The sequence below is a fragment of the Pseudorca crassidens genome, chromosome 16, assembly GCF_039906515.1.
Source record: "Pseudorca crassidens isolate mPseCra1 chromosome 16, mPseCra1.hap1, whole genome shotgun sequence".
Lineage (NCBI taxonomy): Eukaryota > Metazoa > Chordata > Mammalia > Artiodactyla > Delphinidae > Pseudorca > Pseudorca crassidens.
In genome coordinates this window covers 62,169,575-62,183,290 of record NC_090311.1, presented here as the reverse complement: position 1 = coordinate 62,183,290, position 13,716 = coordinate 62,169,575, and the positions used below count along the sequence as shown (strand labels likewise).

At 44.8% G+C, this 13,716-nt stretch overlaps 2 protein-coding genes across 5 annotated transcripts in view; one reads left to right on the top strand and one right to left on the bottom strand.

Annotated features, from left to right (window-relative positions):
• The window catches only part of AIFM2 (AIF family member 2), a 55,293-nt gene that overhangs the window by 9,949 nt on the left and 31,628 nt on the right, over positions 1-13,716 (bottom strand). For 2 of the 4 annotated variants that reach the window (XM_067710706.1, XM_067710707.1), the window contains exon 10: positions 11,772-13,346. The exons of 1 other annotated variant lie outside the window; for it this stretch is intronic. In XM_067710706.1, coding sequence (XP_067566807.1) covers positions 13,238-13,346 — 109 coding nt within the window. In that variant the 3' untranslated portion in view covers positions 11,772-13,237. Of the gene's footprint in view, positions 1-11,771; positions 13,347-13,716 lie in introns of those variants that run through there. One more of the 4 variants, XM_067710709.1, reaches the window with a different exon arrangement.
• Positions 1-13,716, top strand: part of MACROH2A2 (macroH2A.2 histone) — a 53,633-nt gene that overhangs the window by 24,573 nt on the left and 15,344 nt on the right. The window contains exons 3-6 of the mRNA XM_067710713.1: positions 5,432-5,538; positions 6,809-7,006; positions 8,246-8,356; positions 9,765-9,869. Coding sequence (XP_067566814.1) covers positions 5,432-5,538; positions 6,809-7,006; positions 8,246-8,356; positions 9,765-9,869 — 521 coding nt within the window. The remainder of the gene's footprint in view (positions 1-5,431; positions 5,539-6,808; positions 7,007-8,245; positions 8,357-9,764; positions 9,870-13,716) is intronic.

Sequence of the window (13,716 nt, the reverse complement as noted above, 5' to 3'; positions counted from 1 at the left end):
AATATCCTGTGAAAAGCCATAATGGAAAAGAATATGAAAAGAATGTATATATATATATATATATATACACACACACACACACACACACACATATATAACTGAGTCACTTTGCTGTACAGCAGTAATTAACACAACATTGTAAATCAACTATACTTCAATATAAAATTTCTAATAAAAAAGAAAAAAGTTTTAAAAATAGCATGTAAAAATGCAAAGTCATATTTCACAAATGTTTGAAATTCATGAACCATTCTTACTTTCTATTAAGTAAAACTATACCAAGAAATTATCCATATTTTAAAGCCCATTTTAATTCTTCCTAGAGCAGATCCCCAAATTTAATAAAATCTATTAAAAATTTAAAGATTTTATAAATACAAAAATAAAATCTACACCAAATGCAGAAAGAAAGGAAGGAAGGGAGTGAGGGAGGGAGGGAAGAAGGAAGGAAGGAAGAAAGAAAAGGCTGGGTGCTACTTAGCCAAAAAGAAAGTTGCACGAATTTTCAGGAACTTGGGGAGAAATAGCAGTCAGCCTTGCCTGATTTCTCTGGACTGGCTGCCTGACCAACCCCAGGTTCACACATCATCATGATGTTACAGCTATATGGCATTTCTGGTCCCAACCTGTTGGGGGAGGTTGCACGCTCCGGCAACGAATGCATGCTGGACTGCTCATCTAGAAGGTCCCTTCCACCTGAGACCTCCACCAGCCTCCCAGAATGCACATCACATTCATACTTCAGTTTATCAATCTGTAAATGCTGGCCCAGTTTACATCTCCAATGTAAGTGAGGAAAAAATGGACTGAAAAAGCAAGCCCCAGATTCTGGAAAAGAATTTTGTATTCATCAACAATAGATACAATATAAATGTAAGATATTGAGAATGAGTAATTTATAATCGTTTTATGGTGAGAAAATGTTCTGTAATATATTTTTAATTGATAGGACAAATAGGCCTTAAAACAGCATTGAATTTCAGGGCACTTCATGAAATCATTATGTAACAAAGAAACCTATCATTTCCAGACAACTGGGTCTATCCATTTAACACCAAGCATTTTTTTAATATAATGATTTTTCAGTTTTTACATTTGTGTTTTGAAAAGATCACTTTGGCAGCCAGGACCACGTGTGTGGTTGTGCAGGTTGTACACTGCACAAGGACACACATTGAAGGGAGAATCATTCACATCATAGACCTCAAAGAACTGTGACTAATTATGAGCATTTCCAGCAGATGGCAGTAAAGGTTCTTGTTCTAACAAAATTAGGGAAGTCAGGTGTCTTGAGGAAGGCGCATCTTTTTCTAATTTGCACAATTAGAAGGCCAGTGGTGGCCTTGTTAGCATGGATCTGGAGGAAGACAGAACTGGGGGCAGGAAAACCACTACGATTATCTGGGCTGGAAAAGAAGACAGTCTTAGCTCGGGTAATGGCGATAAACTTGAAGAAGAGGGGCAAAGTTATTTAAGATTTATGAGGCTGGGGGCTTCCCTGGTGGCGCAGTGGTTGAGAGTCCGCCTGCCGATGCAGGGGACACGGGTTCGCACCCCAGTTCAGGAGGATCCCACATGCCAAGGAGCGCCTGGGCCCGTGAGCCATGGCCGCTGAGCCTGCGCTTCCGGAGCCTGTGCTCCGCAACGGGAGAGGCCACAACAGGGAGAGGCCCGCGTACAATCAATCAATCAATCAATCAATAAACAAACAAACAAACTATAGGGGCTTCCCTGGTGGCGCAGTGGTTGAGAGTCGATCCGGGAAGATCCCACATGCCGCGGAGCACCTGGGCCCGTGAGCCATGGCCGCTGAGCCTGCACTTCCGGAGCCTGTGCTCCGCAACGGACGTAGGCCACAACAGTGAGAGGCCCGCGTACCGCAAAAAATAAAAATAAAAATAAGTAAATAAATAAACCTTAGGGGCTTCCCTGGTGGCGCAGTGGTTGAGAGTCCGCCTGCCAATGCAGGGGACACGGGTTCGTGCCCCGGTCCGGGAAGCTCCCACATGCCGCGGAGCACCTGGGCCCGTGAGCCATGGCCGCTGAGCCTGCACTTCCGGAGCCTGTGCTCCACAACGGGCGAGGCCACAACACTAAGAGGCCCGCGTACGGCAAAAAAAAAGAAAAAGAAAGATTCACGAGGCTGGGAAGAGAGGGAGAAGGAGAGGGAAGGAGAGGGAATGACTCCCAGGTCTGTCTGGATGGAGCTGCCAGTCCCAAGGGTGATGGGAGGAGCCTGTTTCGAGGAATCTTGGATTTGGGGATGTGGTGAGCTTGATTTACCTGTGGCACGCCGAGGTGGCACCATGGCAGGGCTGGAAGTGCAGATCTGGTAACATGGGAAGGAAGGTGGAAGCAGGCGCTGTGAGTAGATGGCGTTTCCTCGGAAGACTGCAACGCCCGAGCAGAGCAGAGCGCCCAGTCGGAGCCCAGAGACACCGCCACCTAGCGGGCAGGTGGACAAGCGAGCGGAGTCCAGGGAAGGAGACAGTCATGCGTTCTGTCCCAAGCCTACACTTGCTGTGGTATTTCCCATCTCCTGTGGTCTGGGCTATCCAGTGTTGGTTTAGATTGTATCCAAAATGAGCGGACACGAGCTCTTCCAAAATAATGTGCATGATGAGCTTTCCAACCTCCTTTTTGGCTCCAGAAATCATTCTTTTTACTATCAGATACTCAGCTGTATCCCAGATGGTTACTATTGCTGGAAGTGTGACTTGCGAGAAGTGAGAGGTTTGCTGTAGAAGTCTCCAGACCTCCGTGGAAATCTCCACCACTTCACAAATTATGATCTTCCAACAAAATTTGCAGTGAAACAAATGTGTGACATTAAATTCAGTTTTCCTATTGATTGCCAGTTGACACACAAGGATACCTGTGTTCCCAAAATCAATAAAATCACTCAAGAATGTAGCAAACTTTTATAGTTCATGTGAATATATTTGTCATAACATTTGAAAATATTAATAATGATTCATGTTATTTCAAACATTTAAATGGTGGAGTCTGGCCCAAGGAATGTTCAGACTAAACATCCAACATAGAAAAGAACTCCTTGGTCTAGATTTTCTGCTATGTATTCTTAAGTATTTTTCTCTTTAAATAAAAAAAGTTCTGCCTCTGCTTTTGCACTTGAGCACACGATCAAGGTTTTCTTTCTTATAAATTATTTCGGAAGAGTTAGTCCGAGAGCCCAGCCGCACTCGGGCAGAGCCTCACCTGTGTGCCTGCATTGTGCTGCCTGACGAATCGCTGCCTTTAGCCTCTTCCCGTGGCGGCATTCGATGACAGATTTTCCGTCTGAGAATCCGGTGTCTGTGCATCTGGCTGTCAAGCTGAAAATAACCTGACCTTCAGGGGCTTCCTGAAGGTTGGGAACGTGTAGGGCTTCCCATTAGCCATGCCTCTCATGCTGACAGTTAATTTGATGAACCCCAAGAAGATGCTTAACTGCTTCCTCTAAATGCAGGAGACAGAGGGAGGACAGTGATGGTCCAAGATGCTAAATGAAATTCAACTTCTCAGAAGCTTAAAACTCGGAGGCTCCTTGACCCCGTTTCCGCCCATTTGGAAAAAGGGTTGAGCGGAGTTCTCCTTCCTCCCAGGTGTGGGCCCCTAGCAGCAGCCCCTAGCAGGTGCAGGAAAGTCCTTTTATTGTGCTCAATGGGGAGAGTACATTTTAACCTAGAGCCATAAAGCAAGCCTGTTTGTGAAGACTTTATAACTACACCTCTTTTTGATGGGTACCCGTTTTAAACGAAAGAAAAGCTGGGCAGAAATCTGAAGGCAGCAAACCAGATATCTAATACAGCGTTCATTTCAAATACTCTGTCCTCCAGTCCCAACAAGCCTGCTCATATTTCTCAAACTACAGTGCCCCAATCTTTGATTCAGAAAATGCGGTGCCTTGTAAATGAATTGTTAGTAAACACAATATTCCTTGCTTAATAACCCAAAAAAGATGTTGTGAGAATGAATTTGCAGTGATTTAGCGCTTTTCATTATGGAAATGCCATATAAATATTTAACTCTAATGCTTATTTTATTCTAATTTTTTGTTAATCACATTTGCTTAGTTAATACGGCATACTTATGCCAAGTTTTTATTTTATTGCCATAGATTTTACGAATGACGGCAATTGCATGCGGTGTTTTATTTGAAATTAGGTTGATTGCAAAAATTCATGCAGAATCGCCTATTAATTTTAGGGTTTAGTATCTATGCCATTGTACCAGCAAATCCCCCCAACACACACACATACACACATACCTGCACACATACATACACACAACACATTCATGCACACATGCCCATACAATTTTCCACCCGCATATAACACACTGGCACATTGCCTCTTTCTTTAGGGAAAGAACTCTCTCTAGGGGAAGGATTTTTCTTTAAAGGCTCATTCATGCTCTTGAAAGCAGACAAATTTGATTTAGCAGAGCATCCTTCCAAAATTGAGAAAGAAAGAAAAAATAAAGGACGAAGTGGAAAGCATTCAGGGGTATAAACCAATTCCATAGTTTTGTTTTGTTTTGTTTTTGACTCAAAAACTGATAGTATGTGAAATAGAATTCACTTTTCAGGTTAAGTGGTACCTCACCCCTTAGTATAAATCAGTTCTTCCTATCCACTTTCCTTTAGGACAAGAGGGACAAGGGGCATCAAGTGAAGTGGAAAAGGAGATTCTGAAAGGGGTCTCAGCTCTCCTCAGAGATGGCTGCACACTGAAAGAAACTCGGCTTCAATGTTAGGGTTCTGTTTTGGTCAGGATTAACTTCTGCCGACAGTGGCTTAAACAAGAGAGTTTCTTTTTCTCTCATACAAAAGATGTCTATAGAAGACAGTCCAGGTTGGTAAGGAGGCTCCACAGTCATAAGAGATTCTGGTTCCTATCTTATTGCTCTATCATCCACAACTTCTTACCCTTGGTCAAAGATGGCTGCTCAAATTCCAGCCATCATGTCCTCAGTCTGCCAGTAAAAAGGGAAGAAAGGCACTGTCCCTTCATTAATGGATACTTCCCAGAAGTACCATACAACACAACTGCTTGCTTTTCATCGGCCAGAACTTAGTCACACTATCACACCTAACAAAAAGGGTGGCTGGGAAATACTGTCTTCATTCCTGTGATTTGGGGCTCTGCAGAAAATCAGAGGTCCATCTACTAAGGAAGATGGGGGAGAATTAATGTCAAGGGACAACTAGAAGGCTTTACCCACAGGATCGTATATCAGGTCTTGCTAAAATATCTTACTTGTCTGTGACCTGAGTTCTTTTCAGTTTTCTGGATTTCTTTCCAGGCCCAGACATAAAAATCACAAATAAATAAAAGTGATCTAACTCCAAGGCCATTTCCAAAGGAACGCTTTGGAAAGCTCAGACCCCATTCTATGATTGCCTATTAACCCTCCCTTGAAATTTCAGCGGAAATTCTAGAATTGGCTGGGAATGCAGCGAGGGACAACAAGAAGGCCCGGATAGCCCCAAGACACATCCTGCTGGCAGTTGCCAATGACGAGGAACTCAATCAGGTACGTCTGAAGCATTGACACCAGCCACGGAATGGGTTTGCCAAACGCGCTACTGCATGTGGACCTGGCTGGCTAGAAATCCTTCCTGCTACAGTACCCAGTCACATTCACACTAAAAGAGTCAGATCATATGGGAGAAGAACAAATTCTGCTAGCCATATTATTTAGATTCAAACTAAAATTGTCTCTGGAATAGATCCCATTATATATTCTGAGACTTGCCAGAATTTCTTTTCCTCTTTGAAAGCAAGCTCTGTGTGTTGCCGAGGGAAGTGCAGTGCACATATGTTATTCTCTGTACAGTTTCTTCCCCCAAACTTTGTTGACGATTTATTCTGATGAGGGCAGAAGCGTCCTTCTTCATATATCAAAACTAACGCTTTATATTTTAGAGCTGACTCCAAAATCGAGTGAATTCCCACCCCCATGCCCCCCGCCAAAGATGTGCAAGGTAGCAGGTAAATAGTATGAGAATTTTAATTTATGTGTATTTTATAATGTTAACTGTCTGTGGTTAAGAATCAGTTCTTATTTCCAATCCAACATGGGCTGATAATTTCCAAAAATACAATAAAAAATAATTACTAGAAAAATTAAACAAACTACCAGCTACAATTTTTTGTTACTAGATCCAATAGGTATACAAAAACTCTGTCAACTTACTAGACCCTTCCTCATGATTTCTGTACTCTCTTTGTCACAGACAGGTAACTAATAGCTTGTGGACCAGCCTTGGTTGCAGACCACATTTGGAGTAGCGCTGCTATAGAATGTGCAGAATGTATTAGTGTGGTAGTTCATGTTGATTAGTTAAAGTAAACACATATCAGTTGGGAGGTGTGTGGTCACACATATTTTACTGATGGAATGCATGATCAAAGGAGTGGGGCCTGTTGTTAACTGGGTCTAGCCCTTGCATTAACCTTTGTACCTCATTTTGTCAAGCTGTGCTCCCACGTCTGAAGCTCTTTATCCTCGGTTATGTCTGGAATCTCCAAGCTCTGGGCAACATCCCTGATTTCAGCCTCTATACGCTTTCATTTTGCTTTGCTTGTTTTGCTTTCTGTACAAGATCTCGGGATGCCTTGTTACCTACAGAGAAAAGTCCTACCCGTGAGGCAGGGACAACCAGTTAAATCGTGTATTATGCAGTTTCTTTGGAAAGCAGAGACCAGATTTAACGCTTGTTTTGCCAACAGTTAGAACCGTATTAAAGCCAGAACCAACGAGCTCTTTGCTGTCTGAGCTCACGCCTTCTCTCTCTCTTCAGCTGCTAAAAGGAGTGACCATCGCCAGCGGAGGCGTCCTGCCCAGAATTCACCCTGAACTGCTGGCCAAAAAACGAGGGACCAAAGGCAAGTCAGAAACTATCCTCTCCCCTCCCCCAGAGAAAAGAGGAAGGAAGGCCACGTCGGGCAAGAAGGGGGGCAAGAAATCGAAGGCTGCCAAACCACGGACGTCCAAAAAGGTGAGCCCAGTGGCGTCTGTGAGCTCAGGACTCACAGAACGGGAGGAAAGTTGAACCATCCAAAGAGAAGGGCGTGGCCAGCATCCCCAAAGGACTGGGGACCCGCCTCAGCTTGGTGCTGGGAGAAAATGATAGGAATGTGTGTGAAAAAGAGTAAAGGGCTGGGCTTCCCTGGTGGCGCAGTGGTTGAGAGTCCGCCTACCAATGCAGGGGACGCGGGTTCGTGCCCCGGTCCCGGAAGATTCGCGGCTGGGCCCCTGAGCCATGGCCGCTGGGCCTGCGCGTCCGGAGCCTGTGCTCCGCGACAGAGAGAGGCCACAACAGTGAGAGGCCCGCGTACCGCAAAAAAAAAAAAAGGCCTTTGAGAGGAGCTCAGATCATCACGCAGGGTCTATTAGAGTTTTCCAAACCCCACATATGGGTGGTTTTCATGTTTCCAGATCCCCTCCACGGACCTCACCAAAATCTCAAGTGAGAGAGCTGATCTGGAACTCTACTTTCCACCTCTCCCCATGTGGCATACTGACACACCTTTAGCTTCCCACAGAGTCGCCTGAGCTCAGCCAATGGCATTTCAGGTGTTTTGGATGAGTAGCTATAGCTCAGAGGCGCCATTTGTGGAGTAATACTTTCATATGCTGCCCAGTACGGCAACTGCTAGCCACGTGTGGCTATTTAAATTTGAATTTAAATTACTGAAAATGAAATCAAATTCAGTTCCTTGGTTGCACCAGCCACATTTCACGTGCTCAACAACGCGGAGCAGCACAAAGATAGAACGTGTCCACGAGGGAATGAAGTTCTGTTGGACAGCGCTGCTTTGGGGGTTGTCAACTTTTCATTCCCCAGACCTCCGTGATGGCAAAAAAGATGGTATAAGAGTTCATTTCTCGGCCGCTGTGCCCCAGGGGAATCCTGGAGAGAAGGGATTCCCCTGGGGCAAATGACCCCACTGGCTTATTATCAGAAGTTGTAGGCGTTGGAAAGAACATACCTGTGTCCAGGTTTGAGCAAAGACTATGGGTACATGCGAACCCCTTAATACACTTGATTTTTGCAGTATCCTTTTGTTTTCCCCATATTGCTGTCCCTTGCTTCCCTCTGTTGAAAACAACAGAACCTAACATCTGACCACTTCCGTTCACATCCAACTTGGTGGTAACCATGGGAAAGATTTCAAAGCCACTTTGGGCTTTTTCTGGATTATTTCTGATGTGTCCTTCTGATTTCTACCAACAGTCCAAACCAAAGGACAGCGATAAAGAAGGAACTTCAAATTCCACCTCTGAAGATGGGCCCGGGGATGGATTCACCATCCTGTCTTCTAAAAGCCTTGTTCTAGGGCAGAAGGTAATAAAGAGAATTGTAATGTGCTGTCATAAAACACTATTGCATTTTTATAACCTACTGTTTACAAGCAGTGAAGCCTCCTTCATCCCTTCCTTCCCTAATATGACTTTCACTCTGGTCTTGAATTATTCATTTTTAAACTAAAAAGCTATGGCAATGTCTGCATTGTGAGGATAAACAAGCTCTTTAGTGCTGAGAATTGTTCATGCTGACACGGGTCAGCCAGAGGTACCCAGAGTGGATCTTTCTGGTCTCCATGCCCCAGATATCTCTTGCTCACCAAAAAAAATCCATAGCTAACTTTCTCAACCAGGCTTTGGGAGGCCTGCTTTACATGGTGTGATGTAATTTATCAAAGAAGGAAAATACAAAGATATGTTCCCTGAATAGCGCTGGTGTTAGAAATGAATTATTTGCTAATAATTCAGTCTGCTTGCCTTTCTAGGCTGCAGAAAGAAAACAAACAAGGTTATACATTTGAAAAGTCTTCAGCAGCACAACAGCAGCCCAGCCAGACATGCAAATAATTCATTCCCATAAGCATAACAGACAATTTATCTACCAAGTCAACTGGGGCTGCAATGTGATACCCGCGGAAACAGTCAGTTAATCATATCGGGTAGCGAATGTTTGCAGCCTGACAGTAGTACGAACCTCTGTTGAAGCAATTGGGAAGAGCATGTTTTGAGAAGAGCATAAACGTGGCGGGTTCCTAATTCATCACTGATGAAAGCAGGGAAGAAAAGAGGTGGAATTTATGTCCACTCCAGGGGCTATCTGTGGTTACGTGATGAATCGCTTTCTCTCCCTTATCTACGGGAGCAAGAAGTTCTAGGTCACATGGGGAGACAATGGAAAATGACTTCCATTCTGCTCAGCTCTGGGCACATGGGGCAGCGTTTCACAAGCATAGCCCCAAGAGGGTGGTCCCAAAAGTCAAGTGTGCAAGACGTAGAGGTCAGAATCCCAGAGCCCCTCACTTCTCTCCAGCAAAGTGGTTGGCTTTACATCCCTGCCTCCACAGGTCTGTGCTGCTCTGGAGAGAATGCAGGGAACCGAGTAGCTTCTTTCAGGAGCTACTCAGAGAATTACGATATCGAACACCAAGGCCACCCGGATGGGAAACAAAGGCATAAGCTATAGGGAAAAGAAAAGGAGGGGAGGTCCCGGTCCTGCCCCCAAAAGGGGAGGCAGATTTGCTGCTAGCCTGAGGGTGAACATCAAATCCACTGAGCTCCAAAGAGCCTGTTGAAAACCACACACCTTGGAAACGTCAGATGGTCGCTCCACGCACAGCCCTTCCTGTTGACACAAGCAATTGAGAGAATGAACAGATGTGAGTAAAACATGAAGATTTTCCATAGGCCTTGATCTCGCCCACCCTCTGCATCTTCTCTTCCCAATGCAGCTGTCCTTGACCCAGAGTGACATCAGCCATATTGGCTCCATGAGAGTGGAGGGCATCGTCCACCCAACCACAGCTGAAATTGACCTCAAGGAAGATATAGGTAAGGTTCTGAGATTTCGGGAGAGGTGCCCTAGAATAGCTGCGGTTCTGGCAAGTTCTCGTGAAGTCGGTCATTGTCAGCTGGATGGCCCCTGCTTGGCGGACCGTGTCGGTCAAGCTCCGCCTTCATGTGTAATTGAACAGCATTACTAGAGAAAAACTAATTTTGTTTGAGGTCTGCAGATATTTTTGACATTTTTATTGAAGTATTATACACAGACAGATCATTAATGCACAGCTTGATGAATTTTTCTCCAAGCGAACAAAACTGGGACCAGCACCTTGATCATGAAACAGAACCTTACCAGCACCCCACAAGGCCTCTCATCCCTCGTCCCGGTCACCATTCTCTCCGAGGGTAACCACTATCCTGTCTTCTGTTTTTTAAATTTTTGGCTGCGCCTCGAGGCATGTGGGATCTTAGTTCCCTGACCAGGGATCGAACCTGTGCCCCCTGCAGTGGAAGCACCGAGTCTTAACCACTGGACCACCAGGGAAGTCCCCACCACTATCCTGTCTTCTAACAGCATAGAGGGGTATCATCTGTTTCTGATTTTATATAAATGAAATCATGCAGTATGTCTCCTTTTGTGTCTGTCTCCTTTTGCTTAACTTTGTGAAATCAACCCATGTTGTTGAGTGTGGTTGTAGTTCATTTTCTTTACTGTACAGTATTCCACTGTAGGAATATAACACAGTTTGTTGATCCATTGTACCATTGATGGCACTGGGGCAGTTTCCAACTTGGGCTGTAATGAGTGGTGTTACTCTAAATATTGTTGTACATGTTTTGGGTAAACCTCTACATATATTTTAAGCTGAAATACTGAGAACACCATTGGTAAAAAGGAAATGGACATCTGGAAAAAGTTAGGTGGTCTGTAAGGCTATACACTGAGTTCTTTCACCAGTGGATTGCCACCTGTCCTGCGAGTGGTGGAGGGATCTGTTACTAGGCTAGGTGGAGGAACCTGGAGGCTAAGCTTCCAGGCACTAGAAATAATAATAAGACCATTTAGTCACCATCTCACCGATTTTTACAAAACAGAAATGGGCAAAGAAAGGGTTTTGTCCCTGGGATACAGGGCTTGCTTCTGAGGTAGGTGATTTGGGGCCAATGCTAGCAGCTCAGCTCTGGATGGTAGCTGCCAGGCTCACCTGTGTTTCCCCCTTGGCATCAGAGGCCACTTGCTTTGCTGAAGAGGAAATAAGATAGCATCGGGTGGGGGAAAACAAAAACAACAAACAAACAAACAAACAAAAAACAGTATTACAGAGAAAGAGGATTTCTCTGGGACACAAACAGATGGTGAAAATTCTTCTACTCTTCAAACCCAGCCCAGGCCCTACCAACTGCCCTCAACTCCCTCTGTGTGGAAAGACTCCCCCTCGTGCCCTTAATCTTGAGCTCTGTTTTGAAGTGTGTTCTAGCTTCTCTCAAACAAAACAAGTTTATCTTTTAAAGCTTTACCTTCTTTATCATTTCTATAGTATTTGCATTTTTATATCAGGAAAACTATAAAGATATTTCTGTTTTTTAAAGGGTGGGTGATGATAGGATAAGAAAAACACTGGCATTGAAGTAAAAACTCGAGGTCAGATCCCAGCCTCAGTGGAGGTTCTGGAGCCAGTGTGGGTCTATGCCCTGGATTTAGCTGTGTGACTATAGGCAGTTTTCCTAACCTCTCTGAACCTCAGTTTCCTCACGTGTGAGGATAACAATAGTACGTGTCTCATAGAGGTGCTATGAAGATTAAATAAGATAATACAAAGAGGGAGCTTAGCACAGTGCCAGGCTCATAGGCATTTGATAAATGATGGTCTCCTTCATGGTTGCAGAGTTGTTAGAAGGGGTCCCTCCCATCATGATTCCGTTCTCCACTACTGTCGCCCAAACCAATCTCCCCATGCAGATAAGGCCCTGATTTATTTTTTTAAGACATTATAAGTTATTACAGAAAAGTTCAAGCCTACACAAAAATAGCAGAAGAGTGTGATGAAACCCTACACACCCCATTGCAATCATCATCTACCCATGACCAAGTTCGTTTCAGCTCTACCCCCGCCCACATTCCCCCCACACATATTACCTTACCTGTGAATATTTCAGAATGACAAGGGCTATTTTTTTTACAACATACCATTATCACAAGACCACTATCACAACTAAAAAAAAATTAAATTAATATCTTCAAATATCCAGTGTTCAAATTCCAACTGCATCATAAATGTCAATTATTTTAAATTTGTTTATTTGATTCAGGCTCCAATAAGTTCACACGTTACAATTGGTTGATAAGTCGCTTATAATCCATTGGATCTCCCTTTGTCTCTCTCTTTTTTTCTTAGCAATTTATTTGTTGAAGAAGCTGGGCCGTTTGTCCTGTAGGGTTTCCCACAGTCTGGATTTTGTTGATTCCATCCTCCTAGTGTCATTAAACATGTTTCTTCTCTGCTTTTCTTATAAGTTGGTAGTTGGATCCAGAGGCTTAATTAGATTCAGGTTCAAATACTTTTAGCAAGACTACTTGGGCAGTGATGGAACGTTCTCCCATCAGGAGGAGCCCCACTCTCTCACGATGCTCCTTCTCTAGTTTTGTCCATTCGTTAGGGGTCGCAAAGGGGAGATATTCTAATCCTAGATATTCTAATTCCTTCTTCACTTCTTCACTGGAGGCTTCCACACAGGGGAAGTCCCCTCATCAACTCTACAGGCTACTTTATCCCTAAATGTCTTCAGGGAAGAGGGTGGGCTCACCTTGATTTTTACATGGTCCCATTTGACCTCTGAAAGCAGAGCACAGCAGCCTAGACCTGTTTCCCCTGCTTCTCACAGTGAACTTGGCTACCAGCTTCAGCTACTTGGCCTTCTCCAGGCTTCTGTGACCCAGCAGATCGAAACTGGCCAGGGGTCTGAGGGGCAGAAAGGAGACTTAGAGGCACTTGCCATAGCCTGCGATCACCATAACCAAATTGTGTCACTGAAACCCAAGCACATTAATGGAGAAACCCCTCCACCCCGGCCTCAGTGGAGAGCGATTGCTGGAATCAGTATTTTTCCTAAGTGATCTGCACATCGTACTGTGCCCCTCCAAATATACTTCAGTGTCTGAGTGTGGAGTGGGGAAGCTCCCTCACTCAGCCTCTAGGGAAGCCTCTGAACTGAATAATAATAATAACAATAATCATCATCATCATCTGAATAATTATAACAACTAATAATAATAACCACAAAGAGAAAGAGAGCTGAGACTTGCCCCAGACATCCAGTTCACCAAAGTCATTTGAAGATGAAAATGCATGAGGGGAAATACCTCATCTCCCACCCAAGAGCAGCAGTCATCCTGGTCTGGACAAAACACCCACATGTCATCTCAGGGGCATGAGGATCCCCTGGTGCACATAAGTGGGGCTCCTGCTGTTCTGGAGGTGGAGTCCTGCCATCTCCTGGGGGTTCCACTTGGCCTCTCTAGAAGCACAACCCTGAAATATGGCGTAGAGAATTGTCCTACCATCAAAACCTCGAGGGATTTCCCAGCAGAAATGTCCTTAGAGATTAGCCTTGCAAAGCTCTGCATCTTCCACTGGAAACCAAGGCCCAAGTTGGGGGAACAACATTCCAGGCTGCCCCGGGTCTGTGTCTGTCCTTTGGCCCCAGGGACTTATAACGCATAGGTGGTGGTGAGATGGGGACAGAACCCCAGAGCTCTCCACTCAGAGGTTCCTGCTAAGCCACCTGTCACCTGGGGCCTGCTCCCCACCCCGCAGCAACAAGGTGGTGGCTGCATCCCCAAGGGTGGCTCTGGGACCCGGCTTAGGAGCTGGTGACAAGAGGCAGGCTGCAGAGTCTGTG